Here is an 18469-nt window from a genome sequence, read left to right on the forward strand (position 1 = left end):
CAGCTCACAGCCTGTCTCAGACAGTTCATGTAATGATTTTTTATTCTCCTCGAGTTGGGGTTGCTTTGCTAGATTGACTTCGGCCAGAGAACGATTTCCAGCGATCAGAACTTCCTTTTCAGATTCCAATTCTTTAAATTAGAAAACCTCACGAAAAGTAAGTAAGTCGCATATCTAATAATAAGACAAGATAATAATGAGACAACCGCCTTATTATCCATTTATTGTCATCGATTAAATAATTCACCTGTTTTATGTCATTGACAACTTCCTCGAATCTTCCATCATCGTTCAATATTTCTCCCAAATCAGTGTTGCTGAGATGATTCAACATCGACAATGGAGCTAGAATATCCATAGAAATTGATGAATTGATTATTAATTCATTATTATTTATTATTAATAAATGTCATGGTTCTTTTTTGATTTCAGGTTCTCAAATCATTTTTTTTTCCTTTTCAATTTCTCATCCATTGACTTAGTGGATTAGGCCTATAGGGGATACCACGTTAAAAAAAAACGCGTCAAGGACTCTACCTCTTGGGTGACGTGGAAAGAGTTTCACTTTAATTACTTGATTTATGAAAAAATAGTCAATACTGGGGAAGAATCTCTCGTATTGAAATAATCATATACCCATTGTTCATTTATACTTTTGTAGAGAATTTTTATGCCATAGCTTTTTTTTCATGTCAATTTGAAAGAAAAAAAATCAAACGACTCGACTGGCATTCAAATGTAAACGCCAGAAATCGCTGAATGGTGGGGACGAAACGCACATGAGGAGAAGGTGTTATACAGCGCTACGTACGACGTCTGAAGGTACTTGTCCCCTGTTTTGGTGTCGGCGACATCAAAGCTTGGCAATACCTCCCTGTATCATACCTTACACCCCAGCATTGCGTGTGGTGCCCTCCCTCTCTTGGGATGCAGCACTACGATGCCGCTGGGGTCATTCAAACCCCCAGAACTGAGCCTCTACTTCAGTCAATCCTCTTTGCCACAATTATTCCTGTTTTGCGTCGTTCGTGACTTCAAGAAGTTTAAATAGCTATAGGTTTTTTCGTTGGTGTCGAGAGAAATATTGTAATATTTTTTTTCTAATATCAATAGGAACATTGTAGAGTTATTGTCGCATTATGCTACGTGTCGGGGTGAAAGTAATTCGTGCAGGTCTGAAGACCAGGAGTTTCGCCAGTGCTGCTGCCTCTCCGGCATTCAAAGTTCAGGACAATGAAGACTTCAATAACAGGGTTAAAAACTCCAAGGTGCCGGTCATCATCGACTTTTTTGCTACGTAAGGCGTTGTGAAATGAATTCATTATTTTTAGAGATGAATTATTACAGTCATGATTATATATCGTATTTTTTAGGTGGTGCAATCCTTGTCGTATGTTGACTCCACGGTTGGAGTCGGTCATTGAGGAGAAGCAGGGGAAAATTCTGTTGGCTAAAGTTGACATTGACGAGAACACCGATCTTGCACTAGATTATCAGGTACCTTTCGGATGAAGAATGCGCATATAAAGTATAAAACATGTAAACGTTATTTCTGATCAATTATCGTGTCGTAATTGTTGGTTTTTAGGTGGAGTCAGTACCCGTTCTGATTGCAATGAAAGATGGAAAAGTTCTCGAGCGTATGGTAGGACTCCAGGACACCGACAAGCTGCGGAAATTCGTTGATAAATATGCCGAGTCTTAATTATTGAATTTCCCCTATTTTAGTGTATTTCAAATAGGCAAAGCAATTGATTAAACAGAAATTTATTTCGTTGTACAGAACCATTCGCATAGTCTATATACAGAATTTTTCTCGCTATAAATTATTTTAATGAATAATTGGTGAGCGTTGATTATACACAACAGATTTGAAAAATATAAGGTGGAAAATTTTTATTAAATAATATATATCAATTCGAGATTATTCACGTTTCTGTTGGTAAAGCTTGGAGCAATTGTCTGGCTCTCGTATACTCCACAGTCTCTACAACTTCTTCAGAAGAGTTTTGCTGCGTTTCATATTTCTTTATGACGTCCATACCCTTCTTCAAGAGTAACTCTCTAGCCATTCCCTTGCAGCCTTCAAAGTATTCTAGGACAGTTGGGAACATCGTCTCCGGGACTAATGAGTCATCTAGTAAATTATCCATCAGCCAGATTTGCTTGAGTTTCTCGAATTTCCATTGACTCTTTGCATGTTTCCACTGTAATGAATAAATTTATTATTACAACAGTAATTCAGAGCGAATTATTTAGAGGATATTTTTCAAACAACCAAATTTGAATTTAAACAGATGAAAAACTAATTCTCTTTCTTTTTCAATTCTCCACTCAATAATTAATAATTACTGAATTTTTTACCGTCGAAATATACTGAAGGGCTTTGTTCATAGCTTCAACTTTACTAGCATCCCTTTTTTCTGCTTCTATAGCCTCTTTCTTCTCTCTTTTTAGTTGCCTATTTGAGGGTTTCTTAGGCTTATTAGGCACATCCCCCTCGGGTTCTTCATTTGCTTTGTCAGTGTCATCTTTTTTTCTAAAAATTCATGGAGTAAAATAAATTGTCCAAGCTACTATCTTATAAATAAGACGGTGCTAACGCTTTGTTATTAAAATGATACAAACTTTTTTGCCTTCTTCGGCTTCTTAGGTGGGTCCTCCTCTGGAGCTTCGACTATTTCTGTTCTTTTTCTCTTCGATTTCTTTGCGTTCCCCTCTGGTTTACTAAATGTTGCTCCTTCATTCTCATCAGTCACTGATATCACCTTCTTCTTCAATTTCTTCTCGCTTTTCGGTTCAATGGTCATAACATCGTCATTACTAGAACTTCTCGCCATTATTACGGTGAATTATCAATCAGTTTATTGATTAACGCTTTTTGAAGGAAACATATTCATCTTATGTCACTGGTCAGTTTAGTTTTTTCGTTTGTTTCTAATCAGGTGATGACAATTTGTTTCTAACCTTTAAATGATTTTAATCGATTATTATGATAGAAAATACAGAATACACCACTTTGGACGATGACTTAATTCATAGAATTTTATTTTCCTTATAAAATCGATAATTTAATTGAAACAACGAAATTTTATATCTTTTTCAATGAGTTTAAGTCGATGATCCTCATTTTGACTTCCAGAGGATGAACACGTTTTCGAATGACTGAATCATGCACTGAGGATATACCTGTGTAGAGGCCTGGAATGGAGTGTCAAGGAATTTAGTACCAACCCCACGGCAGAGAGGACGGGGATATACATATCTCCTGAAAAAATGTAAGTCATACTGCCACCACGAACCATTGAAAGTAACCATTTTCTAGGGATTTTTACCGAGTAATTGTCAAATTTGTGGATATGCCCCCTATAAGTACCACAGAAACACCTGGAAAGAAAAAGCAAACTCAATATTTTTGGGATAATTTTCAGTTTTCGATTTCACGTATTTTTACGCTCACACTTCTCGGTAAGTACACGAATTCTAAAAATAATTGGAATAATAATTCCTGTGGTAAAACGCTTCACATATCAAACTCATTAACTCACATTTTTTCCACAATAAAAGGAAAGTAGATTTTGCTAAAAGGTAATGTTTTCCTCACAAGTATAACCTAGTTAATGTCTCTCAATTTACAATTCTGATGTCCGATGTTGATGATGTGAAAGTTCACATGGGTATTTAATTACTTTAACTGCTTGATTATTCTCCACCAAACTTATCAATTCTCCTACAAATTCTGCGCATTTTCCTCGATCGACCATCACAACTATAATTATTATAATTACCAACTGTCCTTGAATCGAATCGAATCACCATTTCTGGAGACACTAAGTTCCACTGTATTGACGATGAAAACTTTTCTTAAATACTCTCAATAATGGATAATTAAACAGTAGACGTCTTACCGGGAATAAAATTGCCAAGAAGTGAAAAACTAATGAAACAAGGATTGACCAATTTCTCCACATTATGTTAACGTTTGCAGCGTTGAGGAGGAATAAGCTGAAGGATTTAATCGAAAAGAAAAGTTCGAGCCTGTGAACATGACGGAGGACATGTTAGCAGATATCTGCAGGGTGTGTAGATCGGAAGGTCTAGCAGACCGTCCCCTTTTTCACCCCTGCATATGCACAGGGAGCATAAAATGGATTCACCAGGAGTGTCTCGTCCAGTGGATGAGATACTCCCGGAAGGAATACTGCGAGCTTTGTGGTCACAGATTTTCCTTCACTCCAATCTACAGTCCAGACATGCCCCGTCGTCTTCCAATTAGGGACGTAGTGGGTGGTCTTGTCTCCAGTATCGTAACAGCAGTGAAGTATTGGTTACACTACACCCTGGTGGCCTTAGCCTGGTTGGGTGTTGTGCCTTTGACAGCCTGTCGAACGTATCGAGCACTCTTCAGTGGATCTCTCGACCTCGTTCGAATAATGTCCCTTCCAATGGACATGATATCAACAGACAACATCTCCTCAGACGTTTTCCACGGTTGTTTCGTTGTGACGTGTACTCTATTCGCCTTCATCGGTCTGGTCTGGTTGAGAGAGCAAATTCTCCATGCAGGTGGTCCAGACTGGCTGGAGAGGGACGCTCCACTCATGCCACCTGACGTCAATCATGCTGAGGCACCTCAGGTCGAGGAGGCCCAACTGTTGGAGGAACCCCAGCATTTCGCTGGGGCTAATGTGAGAGAAAACAACAATATTCCCCCATTTGTAGACGAGCCACCGCGGCAGAATAATGAGGAGCAACATCCTCTGTATCGAGAGATTGCTGAGAACAACCCTGAACATCCTGGCCTTGTCAACAACAACGAGGATGCGGCCCAGGGAGAGGTGCCAGCTGCTCAGGAGGAGCCTGCGGAGGGCTGGAGAGCTCAAGTTCAGGATCAAGCTCAAGCCGGTGGAGAAGCTGAAGAAGCTAACTGGAATCCCATGGAGTGGGATAGACCTGCTGAGGAGCTCACGTGGGAGAGACTCCTGGGACTTGATGGATCTCTACTCTTCCTCGAACATGTTTTCTGGGTGATTTCCCTGAATACTCTGTTCATTCTAGTGTTTGCTTTCTGTCCATACAATATAGGGCATTTTACTATTATTGGACTTGGATTACAAGAACACGCTGCTGCTTCACACTTTGAGGGACTTGTCACCACGTTATGTGGGTATGGAGTCATTGGAGGGACTTTAGTGGTTCTTCATACCCTTGCTGCACTCTTTGGCTTCCAACGGTCTCAGAGAATTTTGGGGCTCTGCTATGTCGTCGTCAAGGTGTCACTGCTATCTGTCGTGGAGATTGGAGTTTTGCCACTTGTATGTGGCTGGTGGCTCGACATATGTTCATTGGCTATGTTTGATGCCACTTTGAAGGACAGAGAATCCTCATTCAGAATTGCACCTGGCACCTGTATGTTCATTCACTGGTTGGTGGGCATGGTTTATATTTACTACTTCGCATCGTTCATTTTGCTGCTGAGGGAGGTCCTCAGACCCGGCGTTCTCTGGTTCCTCAGGAATCTCAATGATCCTGATTTCTCACCAATACAAGAGATGATTCATCTTCCAATTTTGAGGCACGCCAGGAGACTCGTTGCCTCCGCTGTTATTTTTGGTACTGCAATTTTACTTATGCTGTGGCTACCAGTGAGAATTCTCAGGTGGGCATTACCTGGATTCCTACCATACACTGTTACTGTCCAGACTGAGGCTCAGGTAATTACGCCGAATTCGAAATTTTTTTTTCAGGTGAGTTGCCTGTGAATTTTCCAAGTCACAGACCCTCCATTGGGGATTTTCAAAGATTGTGTGAGGGCATTTCATGAATTTCCATGTTCTCTAATATTTTGTCCTTTCTACATTCACTGGAAGTTTGATTGTATGAAAATGTCCAATACAGAGGTCTGAGATTTCGATAACCCACAGGAATACCCATTATAGAAGCATAATGTGTAATTCCACAAATGCATCTTAAATTTTAGGTGAGTGAACTATCGTTGGAATTGCTCCTGCTCCAAGTGATTCTGCCAGCATTACTGGAGCAGTCTCACACTCGTACATGGTTGAAAGCCATCATTCGTGGCTGGTGTCAGGCAGTGGCGTGGATGCTCGATCTCCAATCGTATCTTCTACGAGATCAACGAGATGATCAGGACAACGCTGTGATTGAAGAACCGCAACACGATCTGGGAGCTGCCCATCAGGCAGCAGCTCAGATGAGACAGAGAGGTGGCCCACCAGGATACCAACCCTATACAAGATCCAGATGGTTCCCAGCGAGACTTGTTGGGCTTTTGCTCTGTGTTTGTCTCTCTCTTGTTGTTGCTAGTCTCATTGCAATGACATTACCCGTTTGGTTGGGGAGAAGGGTCATGGCTTTGTGGATGGTCGGAGCTCCTGCGCCATCACCACCGGTTTTACCACCCGTCGTACCAGTCAACAGTAAGTAAAAAATATTCCCATGAATATTGAACAGCTATTTTAATATTCTCGACAATCTCGCAATCGAATTCTATCCAGCATATTTTTAATCTATTCAAATAGGTCGATGAAATCACTCGCTCTAATATTATCGATTCTCGTTCAGATGTTGGCGATACAATGGTAGTCTTCTCAGGACGTGTTCACGAAATTTACACAGTAGCCTGTGGTACCTACGTCTGTTGGGCAGCTGCCCGTGGCCTTGCCCTCGCCTTTTCCTGGTTACCCCGTGGCCGCCGTGCAATTATTGACAGAATAAAACACTGGGCTATTGTCAGTGTACGTGCATCAATAGCTTTTGTTCTTCTAGTTGGTGTTATTCCCCTGTTATTTGGCCTTCTGCTCGAACTAGTTGTGGTGGTACCACTTCGTGTTCCACTCGAGCAAAATCCAATACTATTCATCTGGCAGGATTGGGCACTCGGCGTTTTATACACGAAAATAGCAACAGCCATTACGATGATGGGACCCGAATGGAAACTCCGAATCGCTATTGAGCGAGCGTATAACGACGGTGTCAGGGAGATGGATCTTAAATTTGTCATCACTGAATTAGCAGCACCTGTTATCTGTGTTTTTGGGCTTGCACTTGCTATACCTTATGCCATTGCTTATGGCATTATACCACTGTTCGTTACGAATTTACAGACACAAATACTCATTGCACGACGACTCTATCCATTTTTATTACTTATCATATCGGTTTGTGTATTAATAACTTTTCATATTCGACAGTTTAGAAAATTGTACGAGCACATCAAAAATGATAAGTATCTTGTTGGCCAGAGGCTCGTTAACTATGAGCATCGTAATAAACAACAGTCTCAGAGGTCGAGTTAACAAAATACTTCCAACTGAGAATTAAGATTTTTTTTTTCATAAAAAATGAAAACTCAGAACGATTTGTCCATCACGTGTTTGTTAAATATTGAAGTTCTGGAGTGAAAGTTTTTACTTTCTAAAGGAAAAAACATGAATGTCAAGTATGAATTTTTCTGGTGCGAGGATTCCAGGGGAAACGATCAAATTTAAAATAATGACAGAAAACCCTTTTTTTTTTTAATATCGATATAGAGTATTTCCTTCGAGAACATGTCAGAAGGAAATTGTAAAGGGATGGAGCTAGAGGAGTTAGGTTTAACTTCGTGTACATTCTTATTTTGTCACGTGTGAAAATCCAGAAGAAAATATCGAAGGGGATTTCATAACTTTACGTTGACCATTTCAATTTTTAATAGAACTAATATATTTATGTAGATGATGCTGAATAAATCAGAAAGACTGTTTTCGTTTTCCAATTTTGCTTTCTTATTATTTTGCATAATATTACAAAAATGGATTCGAATTAAAAAAGTTTTGAGATTGAAAAAATGCCGGTATGTGGGAGGATTTGATTTGATTTTTATCGCACAACTGCAATTTTTTGTAATAAATTTATGATAAAGGTAATTGGTATGATAATTGGACTGCATATGCTCGATCTACTCCCTGATTACTTAGAAAAAATAAACTTGGGAAAAACTTCCACTCTTAGGATGATCTTGAAAATCAAATATTCTCACTTGTTCCTCCTGAATGATGTAAGCTGTGTAAACCAGTTAACTAGAGCCGAGGTAATTGTAAATCATAGTTAGCCCGGTTATCCCAGAATAATTTTATGGGAATTTATTTATCGTAAACAACAAAGAAGTACTCAAAATTTATGGTAAGAATTTTATCTATATTTGCTAGTTAAGGGGGCAAAAAAAACAGAAATGGAAATTTTGAGTAAAGTTAGTAGAAATAAAATATATAAAATTTTCCTTAAATGACCTGATTTTCTTCTCTTTCGTTTATACAGAAACAAATAATTTCGCATGAAATTGTACCATAGGTACACGATTTATGTAGAAATGGATAGTCCCTCGTGTAAATAGAAGAAATGAATTCAAAATAATATAATAATCAAAGCGAAATAAATGGAACCAGTATTTTTATTATTACTTCTTTCTCTCATTAATTTTCAAAGAATGTTCCCTTGTATTTGAAGACCAGAGATGCATGTATGAAAGAAAAACGTGTAAATTTATTTTAGTTATCAATAATAAAAAAATGTAATGGAATCAAATTCTCTTTATTTTCATGATTGATATATTTATTCACATAATATAGAGGTCATCATTCTCATCAACAATCTTTTTGTTTGTCTGCTAATTCATAGATGCTTTCTCTGCACAATGATACAAAAAATAAATTTGATTACGGAATATTACAATTGTCAGCTCCAAAACATTTTCAACGGAAACCTTCCTGAATATTGCGAAAAATCCAACAAATAAATATCTCTCAAAAATGGACAGAATCTAAGCATTGAACGAAAAAAATCAGTAATTGATTTCTGGAGGTATGAGAGTCGCCTGTATTCCATAAACTTTTGGATGCTTCCTCACTCTAACATTGAGGATGGTAAATACATTGATGACTTGTGTCACTTCTGGCTCCTTCCAGAGAATTTTAACAGTGCCAACAGAATCATCATTAGTATACTCAACAGTTGCATAATTTTGAGTCTCAGACAGCTCAACTTTAAGTGTCAGCCCTACATGGCACAGAATAATATCAAGATTGTGCTGTCTAACAGTCATAACAATGGCGAGCTGTCCAGTCGCTCCAGTGTGAGCGATTAACTTAATGAAATAAATTTCATTACTCTTCTCTTGAGCAGATTTGGCACTGTCCTTCATTTTGTTACAATTCTTCGCTAGATTAGCGCATAATTCAGAGCTCCAGTCTTTCGGCAATGGAGTGTTTTCGAGATCAAAGGCTAGCAATCTGTGGACAATGCAATCAGCGTATCTCCTGATTGGAGACGTGAAATGCGTGTAGAGAGGAACATTCAAGGCGTAATGCCTCAGGCGAGATTTTGTCTTCACAGTTCCAGAACAAATATAATTAGCTCTTACCATTGATTGAGCACACAGCGAGTTTATCACCATCATCCTACAATTGGCAACAAACTCCTCTTCAGTATATGCCTGTCCTTTCTCAATTGCCTGTTCGCACTTTGATATACTCGTATGGAGTGTTCCAGCGGACGCTGTATCCAGGTGAACCCCTAAATTTTTTAGAGGGTGCAAAGTCTTGGATAGAGTGTGCAATTTAGGGGGATTATGATGACGAAGGAGGGCAGTTTTTGGGAATTTCTTGTGGAGGTGATTGGCCACTGTCATGTTGGCAAGGAGCATAAATTCTTCTATGAGATTATTACTTTCGAGTCGTTCCTCGAGGCAGTAAGATATTGGTAGCCTCGTTGCCTCGTCTAAAATAATCTGGACTTTTGGTTGGTCAATCTTTAACGCTCCACCCTCGAATCGTCCTGATCTCAGTGAGTTTGCGATGGAGAACAAGTCGTTGACTGCTTGGGAGATGTCAGATGCCGTGAAACCATTTTGTATGTTAGGAAGATCGACTTCTGACCAGTCTAGGTCTGGCTTGTCTATCATCCTTTGGGCCTGCTGGTACGACATTTGAAAGCAGGAGTTGATGATACTGCGTGTAAAACGATGATTCACTACGTCACCAGTGGGTGTCAACTCCCAGATTACCGAGAATGTTAGGCGGTTTTTTCCAGGTAGAAGAGAACACAGTTGACAAAGGGGTTTTGGCAGCATGTGGTAGGCAGTATTGGCAAGGTAGATTGTGGTGGCTCGTTTTGACACCATTTTATCAAGTGGCGAAGAAGCTTCCAGAAAATAGGTAACATCAGCAATATGAACACCAACTTGGAAATTTCCATTGTCAAGTTTTCTACATGACACAGCATCATCTAGATCGACAGCAGTAGCTGGATCAATCGTGAATACGCAATTCGCCCTCCAATCCTCCCTTCCATGTAGATCAGTCTCTTGAAAAACATAATCCGGGCCTGGAAAGTCCTTGTACAGTGCCTCATCGTACGGAGTTACGTCTAAGCCATTCTCAAGGAGTATTGCCTGAGTCTCTGCCTCCAGATCTCCAGCGTCCCCGATTTTTTCCAAAATTTTTCCTGAACACTGAGACGGCGTCGACCAGTTGAGCATTTTCGCAATGAATAGTGTTTTCTTTATATTACTCATTTCCTTGAATTTATCTGGGAGTGTTTGTGGATCGATCGTCATGACTGGGAACTTGGGATCTCTTGGATGAAACTTCAGGACTTCTTTCTGATAAACTAGAATACCAATTGCCGTCCTGGGGTGGACTTTCTCGAGAATGGATACGATAAAGGCAGTTTTCTGGACTGTGCCATCAGCTGTGTGTATCCACTTGTCCTCGGGATGGATCTGAATCACTACAACGTCCTTCTCCATTGCACGATTCCTGTCGCAGTAGCCATGGATTAGGATATCCTCATCATTGTTTGCACTGGACACGTAAGAATATTTTGGATTCTTATTGTTGACTTTCAAGACTCCTGTTGTGTACCTTTGTGAGGCCTGGGACTTTTCGGTTAGTATCTCCCTCATCCTCTCTCGCTTGATTGACTTGGGAAATGCGAAGTTCTGAGGACTGAGTTCTGAACAAGTGTTGATCCCTCGCAGTGACTGTGGAGAATCACGCGGGTCCAGCCTGGTGATTGCCATCTTTGAAATATCGATAAGGATGCGTTTGATGTCTTTTGATATCGATATATCAGTAACGCATTTGCTTGGATTGGAATTGCAGGGTGATTGATCATTGCTGCTGTCGCGTGAAGTTTTAGTCTTCGTTGCCGACTCTTCCATCTCTATCTTCTTTGCTCTCCGACGTCTCCGGCGTCTCCGGCGTATCCGGCATTTTAATTCAGTTTCTTGATTCTCCGACTGGTTGAAGATTGGAGTACATTCATTTTTCGTTAATTCCTCACCTTTGCATTGTTTCCCACACTTTTGGATCTCATTTTGGACTAATCTGCTGATCTCATTCACCAACTTCCGGTACTTTCCTGACCCACGTTTCCTTCTTCGAGATGACTTTTTCGTTTCGTGATCTGCATCAGCCATTACTGGAAATTATTACGTCTGTAACGCAAAATGTTAGAATAATTTTTCGCTTGTGTCTACATTGGATGGTACATGTTATTACTTATTATATATAGGTTCAGGATATTTTGAATAATTGAGGATTGAATAATTTTACCTGGATCAATGACGAATCACTTTCGCTTTAATGCTGTAGGTCGGAACAGAAAATAATGCATGGTCCCAAGGACGAAACAAAAATTATAAACATCGATCTATATAAAAACAAAATACTAAATGGATGGAATTTACAACCAAAGAGCCTCTACTGATATCAAAACCCGTTTTGAGGTGCACAGTGCCGTTTCACAGACAGAGGGTGCTGATTCAGCGAAACATACACGCGGAGTATTTTAAAAATAGGAATAAATCTACCCTATACTTAACAAATGAACAATCAATTATGTTTATTCATTTAAAGATGGTTTCGAAATATTTTATAATTTTGCTTTAAAATTTCGGGAAAATTAGTTTCTTTATTATAAATTAATTAACTTATGACATAAGCTGAGCCAAAAAAATTTTTTTTTTTAATTAAAAATGGTTAATAGCTGCTAAATGATTTGGAGAATCGATTACTACTATGAGGAGCGACAATCAACAACTGTCAATTCTGTTATGTGCTCTCCGTCCGGTGCTGCTCTCTGAAGTGATAACCACACACACTACACATACACGATATGCATGAACGAATTAAAAAAGTAAAAACCTGCTGATCGCTGATTCTTCTGTACGAGTCTAGTGTCAACAGACGAGCGTTCGGTTAACGAACGATTGTCACTCCGTTACATATTCCTCGTTTTGATCATCTATTTGATCTGACTGAACTTGAAGGAGAAAATATCCTGTTGGTGAAAGTGTTGATTACACCAGTAGTACAGTAAGCTTTCGTAATTCGCAAGCTTCATTTGGTTCATTTACTTCATTGCTTTATTTGCATCATTCTTTGTAGTCAGGGGTGAAAAACGTAATCGCTAAATTGTGGGAAGTACGAGGGTGCATTTTGCTGTGATATTCGGAAAATTTTAAGGACTGCAGGAGGTAATTATCATTCACATGACTATTTTTATTTTATTTGGCTTCGACAGGCATGAAGTCAAGTGAATCACCGTAATCAGAGTTAGACTGGTATACCCCTTCACCAATATCACGATTTTCTAATTTGTTTAAATCTCAGAAATTTGGCTTATGTGAGGACTAACTGTGGTTCTTTAATTTGTTGTTCATTCGTGTTATGTAGACGACGAAACATGGTTATTTTGAGCAATGTCTTCGCACCTCAAGAAGGAGTCAGGCACGAGGAACAAAACACTACGGTTTATGTGAGTGACAGAGAAATTGGAAAGGGCACTCTTTACATAACTGAAAGGTAAATACAAGTGATTATCTCATTTAGTTATTCAGGGAATATCGATAATACTGTATTTTGCCTAGTGTCCTGGCATGGATTGAAAGTTCAACTCAACAAGGTTTTGCCCTGCAGTATCCAAATATCTCATTGCACGCAATATCGCGAGATCAGGTGGTCCATCCGCGCCAGTGTCTCTATATTATGATTGATACTAAACTTGATCTAGAAGGTAAATCTGTAAATCAATTTCACATTATTCTTCATTTTTTGCATATTACACGTGTTTTAATGTAAGTTTTTCTTTCGAATGTTCAACTTGATCAAAATGAAGATGACTCCGGAGAGGACGATGATTCCGAAATACCTCTTACCGAAATGAGATTCGCACCAGATAATGTTAATAACCTTGATGCGATGTTTCATGCTATGAATCAATGTCAAGAACTTCACCCCGACCCGCAGGACAGTTTTTCCGATGGTAAAAACAACGACAGAAAATTGTTTTCACTATTTCCCCATATTCATCCTTAAAGAAAAAAACAAAAAGTAAAACAGCCACATGACTGTCTGCTCGCTTTAAATTCAATTCTTTCTCCAGCTGAAGAAGATATCTATGAAGACGCTGAGGAAGAAGACGATTTCGAATACTACGAAGTTGGAGGTGGCGATGCATCTTATATTTTACCTTCAGGTAAAAAGGAAATCGATTAATTTCATTTACTATTTGATACCGGATGTCTGCCCTTCTATTTACTTACAGAATGAATAATCAAATATTTTTTTTCCAGATCAATCAATAGGAAACCATAATGGCAATGACTCAGAGGAAGCGATGGATATTGAGGCTGCCCAGTTCGAGGATGCTGAAGAAGAACCGTAAAATGCCATAGAAAAGTAATCCAGAGAACAAGGGCTATAATAAATATGCATTTAGGTTCTATTAACACTGATTTCCAACATTGCTGACTATAAGAAAATACATTCACACAATGCATTCGTATTAGCTAACGTCAGTGAGCATGTAGTAACATACACTCGCCATCCTCCAAGCACTAAAACTTTATTTATATTCATTTTGTACATGGCAATACAATAATTTCATAGAAATAAACATTAATCATAAACCGATGAAATTTTTTACTCCCGAATTGCCGATTTAATTTTCTGCATTTGATAATATATGGTTTTAAAGTGGAATTTATTGACGAGCTATTTGTAGTGGATTTGGCCTACAAGCAGTAATCACAGACTTTTTACTAATTATGTTCAGTAATTGACTGAAGGAGATTGAATGGAATACACATAAATCCTACTGAAATTCAATTAATTGATGTTTCATAGATGAAAACGATTCAGTTTGGGAAATGAATACGTGTTAATTGGACGATTTTTAGAAGATGTATCTAGTTAATGAGAAAATCAATCATTGCCATCAACTAAAAGTATAACATATACACAATATGCATGAGGACTATTTGGAAATTTATGGAAGTTGGCTGATAATGAGAAAATTAAATTTTTCGTGCTTCTTATAAAAGGCAGACGGAACAATCAATGGAGTAATTGGTCAGCGAATTTTTTTGGGGCCAAATATGAGATCAGCATCTGGTGCACCTTTGGGGTGATTGTATTTTTGCCTTCTCTCACGATTAAGATTCACTGTAACTGGTCTTGTTCCTTGGTTAATGGTCTCTTGATAATCCTCTTCCTCCTGTCTCTCAGTAATATTCAATGTCAATCTCTTTACACGTTCTTTTTCCTCCTTCTGCTCCTGCTCTCGATTGCGTAGATTCTTAGCTAATTCAGAAGAAACTGGAACTGCAAGGCTCTTGTACTGCTGCTTGTTACCCTTCCTAACCATGAGAACAAAATCTACCGTAGAATTGTCGGATGGACCTTCCTGGAGCTGTTCGTATGTTTTCTTAGTACTCTTAACATGAATGGGAACAGAAATATCGACTTGCTGGGGCTTGACATTGTCCCTCATTCGATCCTGAATATTATCAGAAACAATCTTATCGAGAGCAGAGAGGAAGTCATCATCCTCTGGACAACTGACACGTTTGGGTCCTGCAGGGAGTGCAGCATTTAACTCCGAGGCATCTAGAACAACTCCCTCACTCATTCCCTGAGAGAGACTCTGCTCACCCTGAGTATTCTCTCCAGTTCCATGATTATCATCTCTCTCAGGATCCATCCACTCCTCGTCAGAGTGTGCCTCGGAGATATCCTCAGATTCCTCGAAGTGAAGATCACCAATGACGGCAGGCTGATCTTCGTCAGTTTCTGGAATAGTGGCCATATCAGAATCACCCTCAACTCGTTCCATGTCTCTCTTAGCAGTGTCTAACGTTGGATAAAGTGTGTTTTTCAGCTCGTCGATGGCGGCTTGTGTTTCTTTAAAACTTTGGAAGAGTTGGATTTTTGGTCTGAGCATAGCGAGGGTATCGTGATACATGTAATCAATGCCGATTGGAAAGGGATTGTCCGTCGTCCAAATGGGATCTGAGTACTTGTACCAGTAGTAATTCTGAAAGAATATGAGAAAATAGTCGAGTTTCTTCTTACTGGAGCCACCGCTGAAGTACTGGCCACAGGTCTCAAGCAATGTACACACGAGCCTTAGTCGAAAGAGGTGATCTGGTGGGTCGAGGACACTCGGTAAATTATGATCCATGCTCACCCCGAAAGTAATCAGGAGGTAGAGAGTTCTGAATATATCTCCACTCTCCACCATTCTGTAATTGTACAGCTCACCGAGGTATTTCACCATTGCAATGCGCCGTTGGTTATATTTAGGAAGATTGATCTCCATGCAGAGTCGAATGTCCTCGAGGACACCATCAACGACACTCGGCCCGATGGCCTCGTAGTGAGCCACTAATCCAGCGAGAAGACTCCCAACACATCGTATGTTCAGGTATTTGACATTGTACGCAGCTGTCAGAGACTTTATTGCATATGAAGAGATGATATCATTATCCCAATCCAATTTTCTCATCCACTTGAGAACCTTGTCTGTGTTTGTCTTAGACAAATCCTGATACAAGAGCTTCCGTATGAATTCATGCATCGGCGGACGCTCTTTCTTCATTATACCACCAGTGGATTCCGGTGGATTAACAAAATAATACGCATTTTCAATAATTGTTACGTACCTTGAATCCAAAGCCGTGACTGCTTTTTTCCTCATCATTTGTTCCAGATAAACGTTTGTCCTCTGATGAGAATCTATGGAGCAGAATAGAAATCTACCGCAGGTCTCTAGTAAATTACACGTCATTTCAATGTGATGATGAGTGAAATCGTGGAGTAGAACTTTAAGACAGTAGAGGGCTTCAATTTTCGAATAAAGCTTGAACTTTACGAGTTCCCCAATGTACCGAACTACTTTCACTTTGGACTCAATGTTAATTTGATCTTTTTTCCGCACATGGTATTTAAAATCTTGTTTCAGCATTGCACACAGCTCATTCCCAACATCTGGCATCACAGGATGGAGAATAGCAGCTATTCGAGAGTAGAATGGTAACAAATCCAAGCGGATTCTGGAAACTCCGAAGAGAGCTTTTATGAGTTTCTTCTTATTGTGCTTGGTGTTTAAATTAATGAGAAAGTCAACAGCAGCGTTATCGATCATCTCTCGATTCACACAATTAGGAAGATGAGTCAAAAAGGCATCAAGCAGAATTTTATTACTGATGTTGGCCACCTGGGGCTCCTCAACCTCAGCCTCTGTCTCCTCGACCCTATCAATGTCCTCGAGCTCATCGAACGTTATTTCCTCGTCGAGAGCTTCCTCAGTGATGGGCGTTTCTGGTTTGGCGACTTCCTTAAGATAAGCCCCAGGTAAAAAGACCGTAAGATCAGGGAGAACTTCATAGAACCTTCTCGTCTCTTCGTCCCCCCACATGTCCTCTATCATATTGTTCTCTTCTCCCTCGCTGATCATCTTTAGAGATTCCTCAGTATCCGCTTTGATTTCAGCGTCGATTGGCAGCTCTGGAATTACTTCATCGAGAGTTTCTGCAAAATTCTGGACACTTGCCGTCAAACGCTCGTAGGAAAGCTGAAGAGTTTCAAACTTCTCCTTCCTCTCCGAGCTGAGTTCTCCCCTTGTCTGGAGAATTTTCCTATTCTGCTTCTCAAATGCCTGTAATTCTTTGTGCTCCTTCAACACGTGTTTACACAGCGAGTTGTAATATTCCCGTAATAGAGCACGTACATTCTGCTGTTTATCCGGTCCCAACAATTTACTCTTTGGTACCGAAATATTGAGCTTATCTGATTGCTGCCGAACACGTCGTGGTACCAGCCCGGCATAATCCTCACCGCAATGACGGCAAAAGCTCAGTATAATGCTGGCATTGTTATGTTCCTCCTTGTCCATATTTATCAAAACGGTCAGCACAGAGCCAAGAAGAGAGAGACCCTGTTTGTGGGTGAAAATCCCAGCATTCACCAATTCAGCGTAAAACCTGAGGTCGACTCTGAGTTTGCTAGGATTGGCGATTTTATCCCCTACCTTAAGACTCAGAACCCTCTGCCAATTCTCAAAAAAATGACTGGAGAATTCCGCATACGTCTGATGGAGGAATGAGCAGACTTTTATCGCTGGCTGAACATCCGTCATCTTGAGTTTAGCATCAACTAGGGCCGTGGCTATTTCGCTTATATACTTTGTCAAATTCAAATTACTCATGTCTTTAAGGAGCTGATCTACCTGAACTCCACTTAATGTCTTTAGTTTCTTCACGAGGGTTGTGTTCTTTTTGAGATTTGAATCGAGTTTACTAAAAAACGAGTCCGGTGGTCTCATTGGATTGAGATTAGCAGAACGGATTTCTTCTTTAACGCTCAGTCTCTGTTCCACTTCCTTGATGTAGTCCATGAGAAATTGTCTGTCATCCTCAGTCAATTCCTCCGGGGGAAGACTTTCCGTGGCTGGAGGATCTTCACCTCCCTCTTTTACATCCTTCTCCTTTTCCGTCATTGTTATTTCTTTGTAATATCCTTATGCCACAGCAATCTGTGAGGTTAAGTTTCACTCACCTTCTTAATTCTATCATTATGACTTTCCTACAATTGAAACTGTCCATTAGAAATAATAATCCTCGTCCTGTTATTCTTCAAGAACTATCAAAAACTAACCTAGTTGTTTCACAGTTCATTATTTATATTCATTGAACGACGTATGATCGTGACGATCAGACCGTTCAATTCCCTTGGCCTACAGAATTAAAAATCAATCATGTTGTAATAATGGCAACAGTGCAGTGATAACTAACAATTAGCACGCTGATAATCTTTATTTATAATAATATTAATGATAAAATAACCTGGAATAAGTTCGATAGTAGCGCCAAATACCGAAATAACAAACGCTTATGCAGGCATGTGCATTATTTTCTCTACAGATCGAACGCGCGCCACTTGATCCCGTTGTGTTGAATTGTTGATGATATAGTCAATTGACCCATGAGAAATGCGTTTTATTCGGAATGGCCAACGAGAAATAGGGTTACGTGAAAAGTCTTATGCATGAAGTTGGCCGAAATCTTACTCTCTCGACAACTTAATTTTGGTGTATTACGTTTTATAGATAGGATTTTTATTTTCTT

The 18469-nt window shown here is 39.5% G+C and overlaps 7 protein-coding genes across 10 annotated transcripts in view; 3 read left to right on the forward strand and 4 right to left on the reverse strand.

Annotated features, from left to right (window-relative positions):
* LOC105273987 (vacuolar protein sorting-associated protein 37B-like) overlaps positions 1-358 on the reverse strand; it is a 3553-nt gene extending 3195 nt beyond the window's left edge. Inside the window, exons 1-2 of the mRNA XM_011316759.1 lie at positions 248-358; positions 5-138 (exon numbers count right to left, since the gene is read on the reverse strand). Coding sequence (XP_011315061.1) covers positions 5-138; positions 248-358 — 245 coding nt within the window. The remainder of the gene's footprint in view (positions 1-4; positions 139-247) is intronic.
* Positions 359-978: 620 nt separating this feature from the next.
* On the forward strand, positions 979-1822 carry LOC105273933 (thioredoxin, mitochondrial). The gene is made up of 3 exons (XM_011316670.1): positions 979-1297; positions 1374-1497; positions 1589-1822. The coding sequence occupies exons 1-3, from the start codon at positions 1140-1142 to the stop codon at positions 1703-1705; spliced, it is 399 nt and encodes a 132-aa protein (XP_011314972.1). The 5' UTR covers positions 979-1139; the 3' UTR covers positions 1706-1822.
* Positions 1752-3164, reverse strand: LOC105273932 (uncharacterized protein C7orf50 homolog). Its single transcript, XM_011316668.1, has 3 exons — positions 2629-3164; positions 2365-2539; positions 1752-2207 (listed from the first exon to the last, which is right to left on the reverse strand). The coding sequence occupies exons 1-3, from the start codon at positions 2838-2840 to the stop codon at positions 1929-1931; spliced, it is 666 nt and encodes a 221-aa protein (XP_011314970.1). The 5' UTR covers positions 2841-3164; the 3' UTR covers positions 1752-1928.
* A 118-nt stretch (positions 3165-3282) lies between these two features.
* Positions 3283-7777, forward strand: LOC105273931 (E3 ubiquitin-protein ligase MARCH6). Of its 2 annotated transcripts, none has more exons than XM_011316666.1 (4): positions 3283-3468; positions 3989-5747; positions 5981-6440; positions 6586-7777. In XM_011316666.1, the coding sequence occupies exons 2-4, from the start codon at positions 4047-4049 to the stop codon at positions 7317-7319; spliced, it is 2895 nt and encodes a 964-aa protein (XP_011314968.1). In that variant the 5' UTR covers positions 3283-3468; positions 3989-4046; the 3' UTR covers positions 7320-7777. The 2 variants fall into 2 exon arrangements, with proteins under 2 accessions (XP_011314968.1, XP_011314969.1); XM_011316667.1 differs by having other exon boundaries at positions 3989-5714.
* On the reverse strand, positions 7440-11934 carry Dis3l2 (Dis3 like 3'-5' exoribonuclease 2). Its single transcript, XM_011316665.1, has 2 exons — positions 11616-11934; positions 7440-11497 (listed from the first exon to the last, which is right to left on the reverse strand). Exon 2 carries the CDS (start codon positions 11477-11479, stop codon positions 8843-8845), a length of 2637 nt encoding a protein of 878 aa, XP_011314967.1. The 5' UTR covers positions 11480-11497; positions 11616-11934; the 3' UTR covers positions 7440-8842.
* Positions 11935-12161: 227 nt separating this feature from the next.
* icln (chloride nucleotide-sensitive channel icln) lies at positions 12162-13976 on the forward strand. Its single transcript, XM_011316674.1, has 7 exons — positions 12162-12377; positions 12450-12538; positions 12738-12866; positions 12932-13077; positions 13180-13326; positions 13447-13539; positions 13637-13976. The coding sequence occupies exons 3-7, from the start codon at positions 12748-12750 to the stop codon at positions 13726-13728; spliced, it is 597 nt and encodes a 198-aa protein (XP_011314976.1). The 5' UTR covers positions 12162-12377; positions 12450-12538; positions 12738-12747; the 3' UTR covers positions 13729-13976.
* Positions 13977-14128: 152 nt separating this feature from the next.
* Upf2 (UPF2 regulator of nonsense mediated mRNA decay) lies at positions 14129-18334 on the reverse strand. Of its 3 annotated transcripts, none has more exons than XM_011316672.1 (3): positions 18188-18334; positions 18000-18078; positions 14129-17927 (listed from the first exon to the last, which is right to left on the reverse strand). In XM_011316672.1, the coding sequence occupies exon 3, from the start codon at positions 17839-17841 to the stop codon at positions 14416-14418; it is 3426 nt and encodes a 1141-aa protein (XP_011314974.1). In that variant the 5' UTR covers positions 17842-17927; positions 18000-18078; positions 18188-18334; the 3' UTR covers positions 14129-14415. The 3 variants fall into 3 exon arrangements, with proteins under 3 accessions (XP_011314974.1, XP_011314975.1, XP_011314973.1); XM_011316673.1 differs by having other exon boundaries at positions 14129-17939; XM_011316671.1 differs by having other exon boundaries at positions 18000-18195.
* Between the last annotated feature and the right edge of the window lie 135 nt (positions 18335-18469).

The sequence above is a fragment of the Fopius arisanus genome, unplaced genomic scaffold (genome assembly GCF_000806365.1).
Source record: "Fopius arisanus strain USDA-PBARC FA_bdor unplaced genomic scaffold, ASM80636v1 scaffold00008, whole genome shotgun sequence".
Classification (NCBI taxonomy): domain Eukaryota; kingdom Metazoa; phylum Arthropoda; class Insecta; order Hymenoptera; family Braconidae; genus Fopius; species Fopius arisanus.

Coding starts and splice junctions, on each gene's coding strand:
- LOC105273933 (XM_011316670.1), top strand. CDS start 1,140: ATGCTACGTGTCGGGGTGAAAGTAATTCGTGCAGGTCTGAAGACCAGG. Junction 1,298..1,373: donor ATCATCGACTTTTTTGCTAC/GTAAGGCGTTGT, acceptor CGTATTTTTTAG/GTGGTGCAATCCTTGTCGTA. Junction 1,498..1,588: donor ATCTTGCACTAGATTATCAG/GTACCTTTCGGA, acceptor GTTGGTTTTTAG/GTGGAGTCAGTACCCGTTCT.
- LOC105273932 (XM_011316668.1), bottom strand. CDS start 2,840: ATGGCGAGAAGTTCTAGTAATGACGATGTTATGACCATTGAACCGAAA. Junction 2,540..2,628: donor AAGCCGAAGAAGGCAAAAAA/GTTTGTATCATT, acceptor ATGAATTTTTAG/AAAAAAAGATGACACTGACA. Junction 2,208..2,364: donor CCCTTCAGTATATTTCGACG/GTAAAAAATTCA, acceptor TATTCATTACAG/TGGAAACATGCAAAGAGTCA.
- icln (XM_011316674.1), top strand. CDS start 12,748: ATGGTTATTTTGAGCAATGTCTTCGCACCTCAAGAAGGAGTCAGGCAC. Junction 12,867..12,931: donor ACTCTTTACATAACTGAAAG/GTAAATACAAGT, acceptor TATTTTGCCTAG/TGTCCTGGCATGGATTGAAA. Junction 13,540..13,636: donor ATCTTATATTTTACCTTCAG/GTAAAAAGGAAA, acceptor TTTTTTTTCCAG/ATCAATCAATAGGAAACCAT.
- LOC105273931 (XM_011316666.1), top strand. CDS start 4,047: ATGACGGAGGACATGTTAGCAGATATCTGCAGGGTGTGTAGATCGGAA. Junction 5,748..5,980: donor ATTCGAAATTTTTTTTTCAG/GTGAGTTGCCTG, acceptor CTTAAATTTTAG/GTGAGTGAACTATCGTTGGA. Junction 6,441..6,585: donor ACCCGTCGTACCAGTCAACA/GTAAGTAAAAAA, acceptor ATTCTCGTTCAG/ATGTTGGCGATACAATGGTA.
- Upf2 (XM_011316672.1), bottom strand. CDS start 17,841: ATGACGGAAAAGGAGAAGGATGTAAAAGAGGGAGGTGAAGATCCTCCA.
- Dis3l2 (XM_011316665.1), bottom strand. CDS start 11,479: ATGGCTGATGCAGATCACGAAACGAAAAAGTCATCTCGAAGAAGGAAA.